Genomic DNA, 15141 nt, shown 5'->3' with positions numbered 1-15141 from the left:
AAAAAATGTTATTGTAACTAATGCGTAATGTAGCTGCCTTATGAAATATGTTAATGTCCTCAGTGGCCTTGTTTACACCATCTCTAGTTGGGACATATTGGTTTTGGTCATGTATCCATATGTCATTTATCAGATCATGTGCGTTCAAGGCCATGATGAATTTGTCTCCACTGTCTGGGGCCCATCTGTAAGTAGGATGTACTTTATACAGTTTACTGGGTTCCCTTTTTGTGTCACTAATTTGACCTGATAATTTGAAGAACACATTTATTTGGTTGTGGTCTGAAAGGGGCGATTGCTGTCTGACAGTGAATGCACTGATTGTGGAGGGGTCCATGTCAGTGATTGCATAGTCTACTACACTAGAACTAAGAGCTGACGAGTATGTGAATCTGCCTAACGAGTCCCCTCTGAGCCTACCATTAACTATATACAGGCCTAAAGCTCCCTGCCACTTTGATTTACTGCAGAGTCAAGGTTGTTCCGGTTGAGGGATGGTTGGTGTGGTAAACAGGGGAGACAGACCAAACACATGATTGTTGCCATGTGGGTCAATGATGTCATGTTCAATTCCTGTTCGTCCATTCAGATCTCCAGTAAGAAGCACATTTCCCTGGGCCTAGTAATGGGCTATTTCTCAATGGAGGGTGTCAAGTTTTTTTTTCCGAAATTTGAAGACTCTACTGGGGGTATATAAATAGCACAGAGATATAGATCCCTGTCAGTTATGCCCAGGGTTTTATCTAATCTCAGACAAATGTGTGATTAACCCTTTTTTATTGGTAAGATCTGATGACAAAGATCTTCTTTATACCACACCAAGATACCCCCCTGATGTTCTGCCCTTACGTATGTTATTCAGTTTTATAAAGGGCACCATGACTTCATTATACCCTGGAGGACAGTGAGTGAGCTGAGCATTTTGACACCATGTTTCTACTAACACAATTACATCAACATCTTTGATAGATTGGATGAATTCAGGGTGTCTACCCTTCAAAAGTTGAGGAGCGGAGACCCTGAATATTCGAGCAGTAGTCTGGGCAATTAATGGCAGTAGTCTGGGCTACAGCTGCAGCATAACTCTGCTGCTGTGGGTGGGCAGGGGGCCCAGGGGCAGGTGCTGCAGCATATCTGCTGCTGCGGGTGGGCAGGGGGCAGGTGCTGCTATATAACTCTGATGCTGTGGGTGGGCAGGGGGCCCAGGGGCAGGTGCTGCAGCATATCTGCTGCTGCGGGTGGGCAGGGGGCAGGTGCTGCTATATAACTCTGATGCTGTAAAGGGGGCTGGTTGGTAGGGGTTGAGGTGGGGGAAGGTTGCCTCCTCTGGTTGGACTTCACATTAGTGAGGTGGTGGGCAGTCCAGGCTGAACTGTTGTCTCTCCTCATTGCAGGGGGAATTATCCTGGGCCAGTGATATGGAGGAGGATGGCCTCTAAGGCTCTTAGTTAAGGAGGGTGTGGAAGGACTGCATCCCAGGGCCATGTCTTTGAGGGTTTTTGCAAATATTTTTACCCTCTCTTTGTGTAGATGGAGTCCATCATAAAGGTCCCAGGTGCCAATTGTTGGGTGGAGAGCCAGGTGGACATTTGGTAGGGTGGCATATCCTCTTCTGATATCCATATTAATATCATGGATGACATGGCGAGGGCTGTCTGTCCTAGGCAGCAGGGTGGAGACCACAATGCGGGTGTCAGGGAACTCCTTACTGGCATGCTCCACCATCTTTTTCACCACCTCTGCAGTGTCCTTACGGAGCCTCTGCAGGTCATTTGGCCTGGGCCTGCTCTTTGAATTCAGCAAAGTCAATCTCTAGCAGGGCCATACTCTCCTTTAGCTGGTTGATAAGGCTGGCAGGTGTGGGAGGGGCAGAGATAGACAAGGTGTTTGGTTTCTCTGCTGGACTCTCATCATCTTCACTGTCAGAGGGGACATTTACCCTCTTGGTGTTCACTTTAGCTTTCAACAGAAAGAATACCTCTTCAAAAGACTCCGGGTTTGTTTCACTCCCTTGGACCAGGACCTTTCCTTTGTTGTAGTATGTGATGGTAAGCAGAGGGTCATCTTTGTCCAGGTGTTCATCTTTGCAGATCTTTAATCTGCCTCCTGAGCCGATGCCTTCACTAACACATACACACACACTCACTCCTCCCTCTCTCTCTCTCTCTCTCTCTCTCTCTATCTATCTATCTATCTATCTATCTATCTGTCTTTCTTTTACACATGCTGTTTTGGCCGCATGAGGGGGGGCCTACGCAATATGAGGCAGGTGGTTTTTATGTTGTGGCTGATCGGTGTATAACTCACATACTTGCTTAATTGATAAGCATTCCCCTAAAGTAATTTCTTTTAACAACTTGCATTGGGTAATTACTTGGTTTAATTTAATTGAAAACCAAATATCAATGACATTGTGAGTCTCAACTAAAATAGCAGATCGGACTGTTCCTGCCATCACGAAGACCAAGGAGCCACTCATTATACTTCTAGATTAAGTTGTGATGTTTACAAGAAGATTCAGAATGCTTTGAACCATTCTTGTATCATTAAGTCAGCTGAAGCTAAATTGAATAAACATGGAGCTTCAAACACCACAAAAATCATACTGTCCTAACAAATTCAGCAACTGAATTCACCTAGAGACCAGCAAAACAATGACACAGTTGCACAGCTATTTGGCTCTTCGACACTTGAGATCCACTTTTAAGATGGAAGCCACTTAAGAGAAAGGCCAGCTTTAAGTCATGTCCTGTTTGCTAGAAGCCATGCGACAAAACCTGAAATGTTTTGGAAGACCACCTTTAACCTGAGCTCTTTGGCAAAGGGCTAATGCTTACTACAAACCACACTCAGCGCAACACTTGGTAACACCATCCCTGGCGTCAAGCGTGATTGTGGCAGTGTTGCACTATAAAGCTTGTTGGCATCATGGGCAAATGGTTTGAGCCAAATACATGCAAATCTTTGAGGAGAACCTGTTTCAGTCAGCATTTATATTATTTAGAGCATTATTTCCCAGCAGGCCAAGTTAGTGTTCTGTACTGGGGAATTCAAAGCCCAGACTTCAAACCAATTGAAAATGTGTGGTTTGAGCTAAAAATGTCCATAAATTTGGTGGAGTTAGGGGTGGTAATAATTAATCATAGATCGATTTAATTGAATAAGCTGAAGTTATCATCCAAGCTGTGGGCACAACATGGCAGTTGTCTGAAACTAGAGTTGTAGTTTGCGCTGCATGTCACAATTAGGCATGTAACAATACACACGTTTCACGATACGAGTAACCACATATGTTTTGCTCAACTTGCAAGTATTCAACGTAAATGTCTTTTAAATGCTACAAAAGTGTCTTACATTGGCAACAAAAAAACAGAGCTCCAAGTAACTTAACAGCACTGCCTGTTTCACTTTGCATGTACATTTTACTGGCGTTTTTACTGGCTTATAACTTCTGCGCAAGTGTTCTCTCAAAGCTGTCAAAGTCAAAAGCAGATAATAAATATATTATCTTCTTGCCTATGTACTGTAAGTGTGTTGCTCTGTTTTCCTGTGAGCGTTCAGTGCCACCTCTCCTGGGAGGAGACTATACACTATAATATGTTTATGTATCATACGATACATATGGTATTGTATTGTGAGCGTTGTATTGTATGATACAATATTTTTAAGTCACAATCGCAATTTGCAATTCACACGTTGATTTAAATTAAATTGTTTATGCTCAACATAAATGCATTCAATTACTGTGGACTTAAAAGTTATATAGAGGAAATTTTGAATTCTCAAATTTCTTAATCATATTTACCTCCATTATAGTTAAACAAAATTTGACTTTGTTCACATGGTAGGCCTGTTTGGAGTCCTCTGTGTTTTGAAGTATTATTGCTAGAGTTTATTTGTTTGTTAATGACATTCGATTACTTCTATAAATGAGCAATGAAAATCTTTAATTATGGGGAAATCGTTTAAGGCAAGTAATGTATTTTTTATTTTTTTATCGTTTGTCTGTAAATGACCATGTGCCCTGCGTTTGTGTCTGTGTTTCAGTTGTAGGCGGCGTAAGGCGATGCCTAAGCTGTTGTACACCCTCATTAGTGTTCCAAAGCTGAAGAAGATGCTTAAAGAATGCCACATGTCCGCTCAGGGCAGCAGAGATCAGCTCATCCGACGGCATCAAGAATTCACTCAAATCTATAACGCACAGTGTGACTCACTCAACCCCAAATCAGGTATGAATTATAAAGTATGTGAAAGGATGGTGTATATTAAAAGTATCTGCATTCTGTTGTTACGCTGTTAACCTTAACCCCTAATCTTAAAACTAACCCTACCCCAACCTTTACCTTAAACCCTTATCTAAACCCTACCCCTAAACCTATTTGTACCTCAACCTCAGTAGCAGCAAATGTTATTATTGTGGGAATTTTGCAGAACAACTTTTAGTTACACAATAAGTACATTGTATTGTATGTATTTTATTGTTGGTAAATAGAATTTAAAGACAATTAATATAAAGTGTGACCCCAATTATTAAAATTTTAAGTGTCAGATAACGAATATATAGGACTGACTTTTAATTGTTATTGTGCATTATAACTAGAATAACTAAATAAGCATTAGATTATGACACTAAAAAGAATATTCATTATAACTATTTGAAGAATAATAACAATATTATTGTTAACAAAATAATTTTTAGTCAGTGAAAAACTGGAATATTTTTAAACTTATATTTTGAATAAGATTTGACCATTTATCAGTGACCCAATATTAAGGAAACTGTATCGATTAATTGGAAAACTGTGAAATACTGGATATCAGTATTAAACAATATCTGTAAATTTGATTATTGGTCTGTCTCTAGTATCGGGAGACATTTTTTACATACATTAAAAAGCATTTCACGTTTACAAAACCTCTAAAAAAAAATAATATATATATATATATATATATATAAAACTGTGTTATGCGCTACTTTACATCAAACATTTAGTTTTATTTACGCCGACATCACTGTGCAAATCTGTGGATTTGCGAGGCAGAAACAGCAGCAGCAAGTTGCAATTAACAGCCAGCCTCTCCCAACTGACACGGAGCAAGAAGCCCACAACTCTCAAAAACCAGCTAATTAAAAAAACAATGTAAGAATTCTGCGATTTTACATAACTTATAACTCTGCTTTTGATGTCAAAATCTTTTTCGGATTTGGGGTTTTACATATAACACGAAGACAGAGTTCAGGTTCCTCTAGTTTTTTTTTTCCCTCTACTATTTAATTGTTTTTTTTTATCTTACGCCACGGTCACCATTAGCTTACTTTAAGATTTTAAGGCATGATTTTCTACAAAGTTTGAAATGTTGTACATTGTGAAAAGTGCTATTCAAATTCAAATTACTTGAATGTAGAATAACACATTTTTCTCATGAAAAACATAAAAACTGAGTTTTTCTCTTAACAACTACTAATAAATGCAGTGCTGTTGCTTGTTACTTTAAAAATGTTTTGGGCAAAAAAAAATTTCTTCAATAATCATATCACATCATGAGGCTTCTGCTTCGTATAGTATCATGGAATTTGTGTATCATTACATGCCTATTTTTGAAATGTAGTTTTGTTTATATGTTGGTCATAAAGTTTTCATCAGTAAATGTTGGTTGTAATGTAACTGCTTCTCTTGCTAACAGCTGAAGAGATCGCTAAAGAAGTTGAAAACAATGAGAGGATGAGGAAGCAGTTGGACTGCAAGCGGAAACCTGTACGTACTACCTTTGACTACTAATTTTGTGTCGTCTTTTTTACGTCCTGTTATTTGTGTATAAGGAAATATTATACAAGCATTAATCTTGATTCTGATGTTTCTCTTAAAAGTTAGATTATAGATTTTTTTAGGTGTGTCAATTGATTTAAAACTCAATTGAATTCATTACATGATACTAGTTTGAATCGCTAAAATTATAGGAACATTTCTTGGTAGGGAATTTACATATTGTTTTTTGTCTAACTTTTTTAAATGAATTGTACTAAATTACCGTGTTAATTTGAGATTCATATTTTTTGTTTCATGTGTTGTGTTTGACAGGCAATCGTCACAACGAAGAATCAAACGGCTGATGAAATTGAGGAGTTGCACTCAGTATACAGTAAGTCATGGCTTATAAAAGCTGACATTGAATAGAGAATGAGACTTGTCAGTTTAGAGGACATATGGTCATATCCTTGCACTGATGAAAATTATGTTAGTGATGCCACAGCAGGGTCAGTTTCATTCTCTTGCTTGCCCTATGCATTATGAAATAAAAAGATCTACTTGATATACAGTACATACTTAATAACATTCACAACACACCCTTATCTCAAGGTTGACCATGCTTGTAATTTTCAGATGTAAGCATCAGATCAAGCAGTCTGCAGATATTCTTTCTCTGTGATTTTCAGTCTGGGCCAGCAACAGTTCCTACATTCTATAAATTACTTTCTCACAATTGTCTCTGCACATTAAACTGGGAGATGAAAGTATTTTCAAAAATCGGCAATGGCAAAAATCACACATTTTTCATTTTAAACAGGAAATAGAAGTCAGTGTGAGTGCACAGCTATGATCGTAATCAACAGAATTCCCTTTTCTTATTTTCTATTTTAATGTTGCACCAATGTTTCATCAATGTCCTCTGTAAAGGCATTTGCAATTTCCTATTCCACCCCATGTATCGTCTTCTTGCATTTTGTACTATGACTGTTAAATTCTTTGCTGCAGAGATTTTACACTAAATACAGATTTAGGCAAGGCATGACTGAAGCTGCGCATGTTCATTTGGTTTGTCTCTCCTGACAATTATAACACGCGTAATCTTTTTTCAGTTATCCACTGTTGTTCTCAATCAACTCAACATTGATTTCCAGAAACCTTCACACTAACCACCTCCAAGATAACTATAGCCAAGTACACACTTCACACTCTTGAAGTTAGTTGTCTTTCTATGCGACAAAAGCCCCAAAATGTGTTGCAGACACTCTTCTAGTTTGCACAGACACAATAGTTTCATGTGTGACCACTATCCTGACTAGCGAGAGCAGCACTGAGCAACTGCCAATGAAATTGCAAAAGAGAATAAGAATAGAGTGAAGCATTAAAAAAATACTCTTATCAAACTGCTGCTCCTGTCTGCCCAATCACTCATCCCTATTTTTCGGCTCTTTCTCCTTTTCTATGCAAATCAGTGAAAAATATCTGCAAGCCCTTACGGTTATGTGAAAATGATTTGCCCCCTCATTATTTCTTCTGTTTTTCTGTATTTTCATAACAAGATATAACATTAAAACAAAGGCAATGTGTTATAGATTTACACAAACACAAAATACACTTTTCAAATATATATTTTTTTTATTGAAGCAAAAATGTTACCCAACACACATGTCACCCTTGTGAAAAATTAACTGCCCCCTTTTACTTATTAGCTGGTTGTGCCACCTTTAGCAGCAACGACTGCAACCAAACATTTCTGATAACGAATTCAGTCTTTCACAACTCTTTGGTGGAATTTTGGCTAGAGTTATCGAGCATGAACTGCCCATTTAAGGTCCTGCCACAGCATCTCTATTGAGTTCAAGTCAGGATTTGACTTGACTTGACCACTCCAAAACTTTAGTTTAGTTTCTTTTGTGCCATTCAGTGATGGAATTACTCCTATGCTTTGGATCATTGTCTTGCTGAATAATCCAGTTGCGCTTGAGCTTCAACTCATGGGCCTATGAACGGACATTCTCCTTTATGATTTTCTGGTAGAGAGCAGAATTCATGTTTACCTCAAATATTGCAAGTCGCCGTTGCCCTGAAGCAGCAAAGCATCCCCACACCATCACTCTACCACCACCATGCTTGACCGTAGATATGATGTTCTTTTTGTGGAATTCTGTGTTTGATTTATGCCTGATGTAACAGTACCAAAGTAATGATCCACTACAGCTCAGCATTCAACACCATAGTTCCCTCCAAGTTTGTAAAACTCCGGGCTCTGGGCTTAAACATCTTGCTGTGCAGCTGGATCCTGGAATTTCTGTCAGGTAGACGCCAGGTGGTTCGAATGGACAGCAACCTCTCATCACTGATCCTCAACACTGGAGCCCCACAGGGCTGTGATCTTAGCCCACTCCTGAATTCCCTGTGCACACATGACTGTGTGACAACACATAGCTCCAATGCCATCATTAAGTTTGCTGACGATACAACAGTGGTAGGTCTGACCACTGACAATGATGAAACAGAGAGGTGCTGTACACTCTGACATGCTGGTGTCAGGAGCACAACCTCTCCCTCAATGCCAGTAAGACCAAGGAGCTTGTGGTGGACTTCTAGAGAAAAGACAGAGAACACAGCCCCATCACCATCAATTCCTCTGTGTCCACATCATTGAGGAACTCACATGGTCCATCCACACTGAGGCCATTGTGAAGAAGGCTCACCAGCACCTCTTATTCCTGAGAGAGCTGAGGAACTTTAGAATGAACCTCCACATCCTCACATGGTTCTATACCAGCACTGTATAGAGCATCCCTGCCTGGTACGGCAATAGCACTGCCCTCAACTGCAAAGCCCTGCAAATTAGGTGGTGCAAACTGCCAGACACATCATCGTCGGAGTTGAGCTTCCCTCCCTCCAGGACATCTATACTAGGTGGTGTGTGAAAAAAAAGCTTAGAGGATCTTCAGAGACTCCAGCCACCCAAGCCATGGGCTGCTCTCACTGCTACCATCAGGTAGGCGGTATTGCAGCAACAGGAACCGCACCAGCCGACTTCATGACAGCTTCTTCCCCCAAGCAATCAGATTTTTTAACTCTTGATCTCTCACGATCAACAATCAGCACTGCACTTTATTAATCACACACTGGACTGTCATAAATGAAATTCTCTCTTAACAACACACTGGCAACTGACTATCAAACGACAGCCTGAATGTCAATACAGCACAATACAACTTACTATATATTTTATATGTACTATTTTGTATTCTGTGTATCCTATATTGTGTGTATGTGTATTCGATATTGTGTGTGTTGTATACTGTACATTGTATATTTTTATTTGTATATTGTGTTGTGTGTAATTATGTGTATATTAGATATGTAAATGTCTCATCACTGTCATGACTGCTATGTTGCTCAGAACTGCACCAAAGACTTTCACCCACTGTTGCACTTGTGTATATGGTTGAGTGACAATAAAGTGATTTTGATTTGATTACCACTGTCTTCCAAACAGTTCCACTTTTGACTCATTAGTCCACAGAACATTCTAGACATGATCTAAGTTTTGAGGATCATCAAGGTGTGTTTTGGCAAAATTCAGAGGAGCCTTAATGTTCTTCTGGGTTAGCTGTGGTTTTCGCCTTTCCATGGATGCCATTTTTGGCCAGTGTCTTTCTTATAGTGGATTCATGAACAGTGCCCTTTTTGATGTGAGAGGGGCCTGCAGTTCTTTGGAGGTTGTCCTTGGCTTTTTGTTTTTACTTTCTGGATGAGTTGTCGCTGTGCTCTTGGAGTAATTTTGGAAGGTTGGCCACGTCTGGGAAGGTTCACTACTGTACTAAGTTTTCTCCATTTGGAGATAATTGCACTCACTGTGGTTCTTTGGAGTCCCAGAGCCTTTGAAATATTTTTGTAACCCTTCTCAGACTGATGTATTTAAATCACCTTTTTTTCCTCATCGTTTCTGGAATTTCTCTTGACCTTGGCATAGTGTGCTACTGGGTGAGACCTTTTAGCCAGCTTCATTCTGCTGAAAAAGTTATATTTAGGTGTTGATTTGATTGAATAGGGCTGGCAGAAATCTGGCCTGGGTATGTCTAGTCCAGTTGAACCCCTTTATTAATGCAGTTTCATAGATTTGGGGATTTAGTAAATAAGGGGGCAAATTGTCAAATTGACAGTTGGTACTGGATAACTTGGCTTCAAAAAATAACTAATATAATTAATAAAAAAGTATTTTGTGTTAACAGCCTTTGTTTCATGTTTGAATGTATGTGTGTATGTTTTGCTGTAGGTTTTGTTTGAATTTTTTAAACCATTTAGTATGAGATATACATAAAAACAGAAGAAATCAGGATGGGGCAAATACTTTTTCATAACCCTGTACTCCATGTTGTCAAGAATCAGTTCTTGCTTTGCTATGTGATTTAAGTTTAAGTGAGAAGTAACATCTGAGTTTGTGTTAGTTGTGTAAAGTGCACACCAACAGTCTTTAAATGTGTGCAGGGCGGCAACCTTGTCTTGTAGTTTGTGTTTGGCCTTAGCAGCTGACAGTACAAATGTGTGTGATAGAGTGAGCAGGAGTGAGAGTGACACGACTCAAAATACTAAGGCCTAAAAAAATCTGACAAAGTGCTCCAAGCTTTACAGAAACACTTTCCACTGTTTGGACTACAGGAGAGAGGGCTTGTTTATCTTCAAGGGATTAAAATGAAAAAAAAAAAAAAACCTATATTTTTCATCCTTTGATGATATCCAGCATATATCACATTTGTTTTTGTTTTGATATGGCTTGAAAGGCTGACTTTTTAATTGTTGTCAAGTAAATTCAAAATGATGGGAAATACAGAAAAAATTTAGTTCTTAATAATCAAGGCATGTTTTTCACACTGTTTTCACTAAATGAACACAAGGAAGCATGATATTTAAACATTAGCATTTATATGCACCAATATAACAATTACGATTGGGAACCGATAACCTAAATTTGTTTAGAACTGGTTCTATTAAAAAAAATTAACTTAACTGAATGATTTTCATGTCTTTCTGTTCCATTAATGGTTCTCGAATGTGCATCCTTCTGCTGATGCAGATGCTAACCATGCTAAAATACTTTGACAGTGTTTCCTGCACTACCATTCTGTGGCACTGCAACACTGCTACTAAATCAGCAACTTAAAACATGTATGGTGACTAGTGCAGTATAATTCCTGAACGAATGACTCATGATTCGGGTTCTTTTAAATCTTGACAGGAAAACATACAGCAGGCTTCCTACTAATAATTGAATACATTTTTGTATTATTTTTTTTCCCTCAAAGTGCTGTAACAATTTTCAACAGAACCATATCGTTATGATTCCAATCCCATTTTACGTTATAAACAGCAATATTTACACTGGCAGCCAAAAGTTAGGAATAATGTACAGCTTTTGCTCTTATGGAAAGAAATTGGTACTTTTATTCATCAAAGTGGCATTCAACTGATCATAATGTATAGTCAGGACATTAATAATGTGAAAAATTACTATTACAATTTGATTTTTTCTTTTTTTTTCTTTCTTTCAGAACTTCTTAAACTACAATGTGTTCTCATCAAAAAATACTCCATGTGCAGCAATGCCAGCTTTGCAGATCCTTGGCATTCTAGCTTTTTGGCAATTTCTAGCATTGTATAGCCTTCATTCCTCAAATCAATGATTGACTGAGTTTCTAGAGAAAGCTGCTTCTTCTTTGTCATATTTGACCTAATATTGACCTTAAGACAGGGTTTTTCCTGGCTCAAAATGAGGCAGAGGTGGTGCCATCTTGATCATGTGCACACATACACTTGTACCATGCCTTCCTCTGGCTGAAGCAAACACTTACAAGCAACATATTTTAGGTGTTCTAATAATTAAATGATTGAAGAAAATGAGAATTTTCAACTTATAGCATATTTAATTTAAAAAGCTAACCTGTTCAGCATTAACTAAATACAACATAATAGCTCTTGTGTTCATTTATAGTTAACAAACAGCAAATTCGATTAACCTCTTAAACTGATAGTAAGATCATCTCTGATCTCAGGTATGTGGGTAGGTATGGTGGGAAGGGACGATATGTAGAGACCAATCAGCCACTGTTTTACAGCTTAGATTGCACTGATCAATTAGATTGACGGGTCTTTATTTGAAACAGTGCTGAATCTTATTATTTGTTACTTATTCCATGTAATTACATTCTGATTTATCTTGGCATTTACAAATTTAAGTTGTTCTTGGGTTCAGTAAAACCCTCATCACTTGTTTTGAGAGGTTTTTTGACTTTTGATAAAAAGGCTACCTTGGTTCCAAATGCCATAACTTGCTTTGAGTTAACAATACAATCAAGCATGAATAATTAACTAAATGAATACATAAACTGCATCACTTTCTCAGCAATGTTGTAACATAAGAGCCTCCAGACATGAGATGTACATGTTTGCATTTTTTCAAGATTGTGTGGTTAGTCATTTCCAAGAAATAAGGCCATGAAACACATAATATTTTGTAGACTCCAGTTTTCACTCATAAAATAACTTTTGTGAGACACTTTTTGTGTTAGGCTGTATCAGATCACACACTTCTGATGTAAATTCACAACGTGTCTTCCAAAAACGATAATGAGCTCAAACAGGAAAGATTGTACCTCTCGTTGGTTTCATACGGATTACACAATCAGAGAATATTTGTTTTCGATTAAAATTGGTTCATTTAAAAATAGACAATTCAAGCTTTCTAAAGACATATTTCTCATGTCTGCGAGGCAAGTATACGCTGAGTTTACGCAGACAGAAGTTCACGGAGACCGAGACGGCAGAAAGTGCATCCTGTATGATTTCTTTATTTTACAAAACCACAATGTTTTGCTGTTATTGGGAGTGTACAAAAATAAAAGTAAGCCCTTTATAGTTTCCAATTATGTCTTTTATCTGTATGATGAAAAATGACGGAATATTTCTTTCTGCTGTTATCAGGGAAGAAGTCAGGTGATCGCGCCGCCACCTCTGGTGACCACAGAGGATTGCTTATGTTATCAATATAAAAAAAATAAAAAACCTCAAACAGGAACAATGCAAATATTGGATTTTGGTGGCATTTCTAAACCTAACCTGCACAACACTATTTTGAGCCAATGCCTGATTAGCTTGCTTGTTGTTAAGCTTAATGGATGACTATTGCCTAAGTTCTGCTGGCTCTATGGAGATTTTGTTGTAGTGGTTTAATTTCACAGCAGTGGCAAACGATGTCGAAGTTTAGGGCAAACATTATTCTTACCTGGCTGTAACAAATGAAGGCTGGTCAGTTAGACTTCGATGTTGATCGTCAGGGTGCTCGTTCTACTTGCGTTAACTGTGTGAAGGCTGTGACAAAGAATGTCAAAGGGGGGAGGGGCAGGGGCTAGTGTGGTCTTGCAGAATTACTACTTAAATGCAGAAGTTTGGCACACGTTTAATTAAGAATTGATGCCACGGGCCAGATTTAAATAAAAACTAAAATGTAAATAAAACAAATAGAAATTACTTGCAAAAAGGGACTTATCTAGTGAATGAGGACAGGTAATTGAGCACCACTTGGGGTCTATCTGTGTATGTGACTGCCTGCCTGAGTTTCGTCGACAGTCGGAGGCGGCACGAAATTTGAAACTTTCCAACTCTAACACTGCTTATACTACTAACGTGTGAATCGGAGAAGCCATTAAAACAGCTCAGCCTTAAATCTCATATGCTTTCAAGTAGTGAGACGAGGAAGTATCGTAAAACTAGTCTAATGATAGCCTTTAGCACACTTACTGGCCAAATTAATTATTTTATTCGTTATTTCGTTTCATATTTTTTTTTTCCTTATTTTGATGTCTGAAAGCTTCCAGTGTCAGGTTCTTAAGGCTCAAACCACAACTCTGTTTAACATGAACAGGTTAGAGCTGCTAGTCATAATGGCGTCTCTGTGGTAATGAAAAACCCACTTGCTCTAACAACATCCTCCCAGAGGCCAAGTTAAGCTCAAAGCAATTTAAGGTGGATTGCTGTAATTTTGAAAAAGTGGTTGATACTTGTCATGTAAAATGAGCTAGCAGGGAAAGATAAGTCACTGTGCGATTAAACAGCTGGACTGTGATGTTGGAGACAGGATGTTGAAATACTGATGCGCAGCTCGCAGGGGCTTTATAAATAGTACCATGCAGAGATAAACTCTTTATTAATCATGGAAAAGGCTTGATGAGTCACCGGTCTGATCGAGTGTCTGATGAATGGGGAAATGACACAAAGGTGGAGTGAATGAGATACACACCCAAACATCTAAGAACAGAGCTTTCACTACACCTGCTTCATTTTAAAGATGATGTGTGTCTTTTTTATGTAAAAATATTTTAACCCAGATTAATATGCAGAGTCAACATTATATAAGCCATTTGCTTGTTAATTTCACATAAAAGTGTAAACTCTGTGGAGCTATAAAAACATTGTTCTGTTTGCTTTAGCATCTGGCATGGTTTAAAACTATGATGTGAGTTTGGGCCGGGACTCTCTGTTCAACAAAACAAAGGAGTGTTTGGAAAACCTGTTTGAAAACGGTCATTAATTTCAGTTCCGTTTGGTGTCACAAATATTTCACACTCCAAATTTATTCAATGATATTTGCCACTCAATTTGACTGTCAAGCTAAGACTACAGCAGATGTTAAGGCCTATTCACACCAAATCCAAATATTCACATTTTTGGCGCATATGTGTTTCATAGAGAGGTTTATTCTGTTTAGTGATTTTGCAGCTTAAGAAAATCATTTCTCAATTCAGACGCTTTATTATAATATTGTTTACATCTGGGTGTGTTTTTATAATTGAATAAATTTTCAATCCATTACTTCTGTATGTTTGTTAAAGTCATACAATGTCAAATCAAATCACTTTATTGTCACACTACCATGTACACAAGTGCAACAGTTGGTGAAAGTCTTGTGTGCAGTTCCGAGCAACATAGCAGTCATGACAGTGACGAGACACATACCAATTACAATAAACAACATATTTACACAACACAATTTACATTTCAAATGTACACATACTTACACAACACAAAAATATATGTACAGTAAACAATACACACAATATAGAATACACATACAATAAAAATAATAATTAAATAGTATATATATATATCAGTAGTTGTATTGAGGAGAATATAATTATGACAGTCCAGTATGAGATTATAGATTAATAAAGTGCTGTGCTGATGTATATTGATCGAGAGATCAAGTGTTCAAAAGTCTGATGGCTTGTGGGAAGAATCTGTCATGTAGTCGGCTGGTGTGGGTCCTGATGCTGCGAAACCGCCTGCCTGATGGTAGCAGTGAGAGCAGCCCATGACTCGGGTGGCT

The 15141-nt window shown here is 38.1% G+C and overlaps 1 protein-coding gene across 7 annotated transcripts in view; it reads left to right on the top strand.

The window, feature by feature from the left end:
* Positions 1-15141, top strand: part of LOC127646194 (E3 ubiquitin-protein ligase RAD18-like) — a 104109-nt gene that overhangs the window by 34916 nt on the left and 54052 nt on the right. For all 7 annotated transcript variants that reach the window (XM_052129689.1, XM_052129690.1, XM_052129691.1 and 4 more), the window contains exons 7-9: positions 4048-4229; positions 5686-5756; positions 6081-6141. In XM_052129689.1, coding sequence (XP_051985649.1) covers positions 4048-4229; positions 5686-5756; positions 6081-6141 — 314 coding nt within the window. The remainder of the gene's footprint in view (positions 1-4047; positions 4230-5685; positions 5757-6080; positions 6142-15141) is intronic.

Source organism: Xyrauchen texanus, chromosome 7 (genome assembly GCF_025860055.1).
Source record: "Xyrauchen texanus isolate HMW12.3.18 chromosome 7, RBS_HiC_50CHRs, whole genome shotgun sequence".
In the NCBI taxonomy this organism is placed as follows: domain Eukaryota; kingdom Metazoa; phylum Chordata; class Actinopteri; order Cypriniformes; family Catostomidae; genus Xyrauchen; species Xyrauchen texanus.
Note: the sequence above shows the minus strand (reverse complement) of the source record. Positions and strands in the feature narration are given on the sequence as shown.